General features: G+C 43.0%; 1 protein-coding gene across 1 annotated transcript in view; it reads left to right on the forward strand.

Moving 5' to 3' along the window:
- Positions 1-2,444, forward strand: part of LOC106529781 (tyrosine-protein kinase Fyn) — a gene marked incomplete at its 5' end in the record, with an annotated part of 36,131 nt that overhangs the window by 21,672 nt on the left and 12,015 nt on the right. Inside the window, 2 exon segments of the mRNA XM_014025283.1 lie at positions 1,428-1,592; positions 1,881-2,036. Of these exon segments, the coding sequence (XP_013880737.1) occupies positions 1,428-1,592; positions 1,881-2,036 (321 nt within the window).

A 2,444-nucleotide genomic window follows, 5' to 3' on the forward strand; every position in this document is an offset into this window, starting at 1 on the left:
CACTCACTCACTAACAATTAACTAACAGCTAACTAACTAACAATAACTAACACTCACTCACTAACAATTAACTAACAGCTAACTAACTAACAATAACTAACACTCACTCACTAACAATTAACTAACAGCTAACTAACTAACAATAACTAACACTCACTCACTAACAATTAACTAACAGCTAACTAACTAACAATAACTAACACTCACTAACTAAAAACTAACTAACTAACAACTAACTCACTCACTCACTAACAATTAACTAACAGCTAACTAACTAACTACTAACTAATAACTAACAATTAACTAAATAAATACATACATAGTTGATTGTTAGTTTTTTCTCATTTTATTTTGAAACAAAAGACAAAGAATAATCCACACACAGATTACTGAGGATTATATTTTTTGTTTGTTGACAGTTGTCATCATTAAAATGATGAAATGACACAACGTGGACTGGTTCCCAGCTTCATGCTTCCAGTTTTCCCAGTAAATGTTGGTAAAATTCTCCCTCCAGGTGTGTTCAGCAGGTACCTCTGGGCTGCAGTAGTTGGAGCACAAACAGGCTGCTGACGGTCCGGTCTSTTGTAACACATAACCAACATTTATGGAAACAAACTGATTCATTYATGTTGTTCAACAATAAGGTCCCTCCCTCTCCGATCAACATGACAGCTGCCTCTGGCCTTTTGTTACCCTCATCATAAACACCTGAGCTCACTTTGTAACATCTCTGCAGACAAATCCATATTTGATCATCTGATCTCCCAGAGTACAGATTTTTAATGACTGTTAGCCTGTGACAGAGGCCAGCTCTTTTCACGTGGATTAGAGATGAAAGTTGGTTTTTGTGATTGTTTTAAGAACAAACTCAGTGGATAAAACCAACCCAGTGAGATGCTGACCTTAAGGTGACCTTAACAGTGCAGGAAGCAGGACAGTTCTTTGGGTTACTTACTTTAGAATTTGTTAAGTTGTTTAGTTTTCACTGTTGAAATCAGGACCAAAACAAATCACACTAAAACKGTGTTTTTTAAACAAATTATATATTTTTATTCCACTCCTGTGTTTCTATGTAAACAGCCCAACGACACCTTTTGGCCCTGATGATGTCATAGATCCTGTTTGACTCAGGCCCAGCCTGTAAGCTTTGTGCACATGCTCCCCGTCTTGTTTCCTGTTTGTGGTGTGTTGTTACGGCGCCACACACAGGCCTGACATGGTCACTACAGGGGAGTTTTCATGTGGAAGGAAGCGTTTCCAGAAACAGTTGGGTGTTGATGGAGACACTTKTCGATTCTTTTGTGTTACAGTTTGACTCTGCTCTGTCGCCCTGACCGCTTCTTCTTTTTTCTGTGCTTTTGTTTTGTTTTGTTTTGTGCTGACTCTGCGCTCCTGTCTGCACGTGGCCGTGTGTGCGTGTGCAGACCGAGCTGCGGGTCTCTGCTGCCGCTTGGTGGTCCCCTGCCACAAGGGGATGCCCCGCCTCGCCGACCTGTCTGTGAAAACCAAAGACGTGTGGGAGATCCCGCGGGAGTCGCTGCAGCTCATCAAGCGCCTGGGGAACGGGCAGTTTGGGGAGGTCTGGATGGGTACGGATCCTGAAGTCAGGGGCCATGTGGACCGGAGGCCATCGGGTCAGAGACACCGGACGGACTCAAAATAAGAACAAACACATCTTGGAAGGGGATGGGTTCAGTTTTCTATAATAATCCTGGGATCAGATCCTTTCACTACAAACAAAAAACACATAAAAATCACGTCAGGGTGTCAGGTTTCTCTGCTCTCCCAACAAAGATGGCCTMCGTCCACGTGAGCCTCAGTGCATGCTCCTCTCCCCCGTAGTTAACCCTGTGCCTCCCCTCCCCCTCCCCCTGTAGAGAGTGCGGATGGTTTGTGCTTTAATTTAACGGGCGTGTGTGTGAACTACATCCCTGACACTGTGGGCTTGAGTCACGATGCCTGGGAGATCAGCAGAGACGCCCTGCAGCTGCAAGTAAAGCTGGGAACAGGATGCTTTGCTGAAGTCTTTTACGGTAAGAAACCTCAGGAAAACAGTTGCTTTTTGTACCAATCTGACAACAGCTGCAACAGTTCAGTTTGATCAGGTGAGATGAGTCTGTTTGTACAAATAAAAAACATTAAGAACTGTACACCCTGCTGCTGGCTTGATGAGGAAACATTTACCTGCACAAAATGTTTCACAGCAGGAGTTTAACAACACTGTCACATTATAAATCCAGTTTTTATTAGAATTTATCAGGAGAGGGCGGGGCTGGTCCTCAGTGTGACTCAGGCCTTGTTCAGACCTCAAACACTGGTCTCAGGTGACTCAGCTGTGATTCGACATCAGTTAAAGGGATCCCCGATTAGTTGTAACATTAGACTTTATTTGATAAACATTTATTTTAACTGTAAAAAAGACTGTAAAAATACTGTAGGAT

The sequence above is a fragment of the Austrofundulus limnaeus genome, unplaced genomic scaffold (assembly GCF_001266775.1).
Source record: "Austrofundulus limnaeus strain Quisiro unplaced genomic scaffold, Austrofundulus_limnaeus-1.0 Scaffold465, whole genome shotgun sequence".
Lineage (NCBI taxonomy): Eukaryota > Metazoa > Chordata > Actinopteri > Cyprinodontiformes > Rivulidae > Austrofundulus > Austrofundulus limnaeus.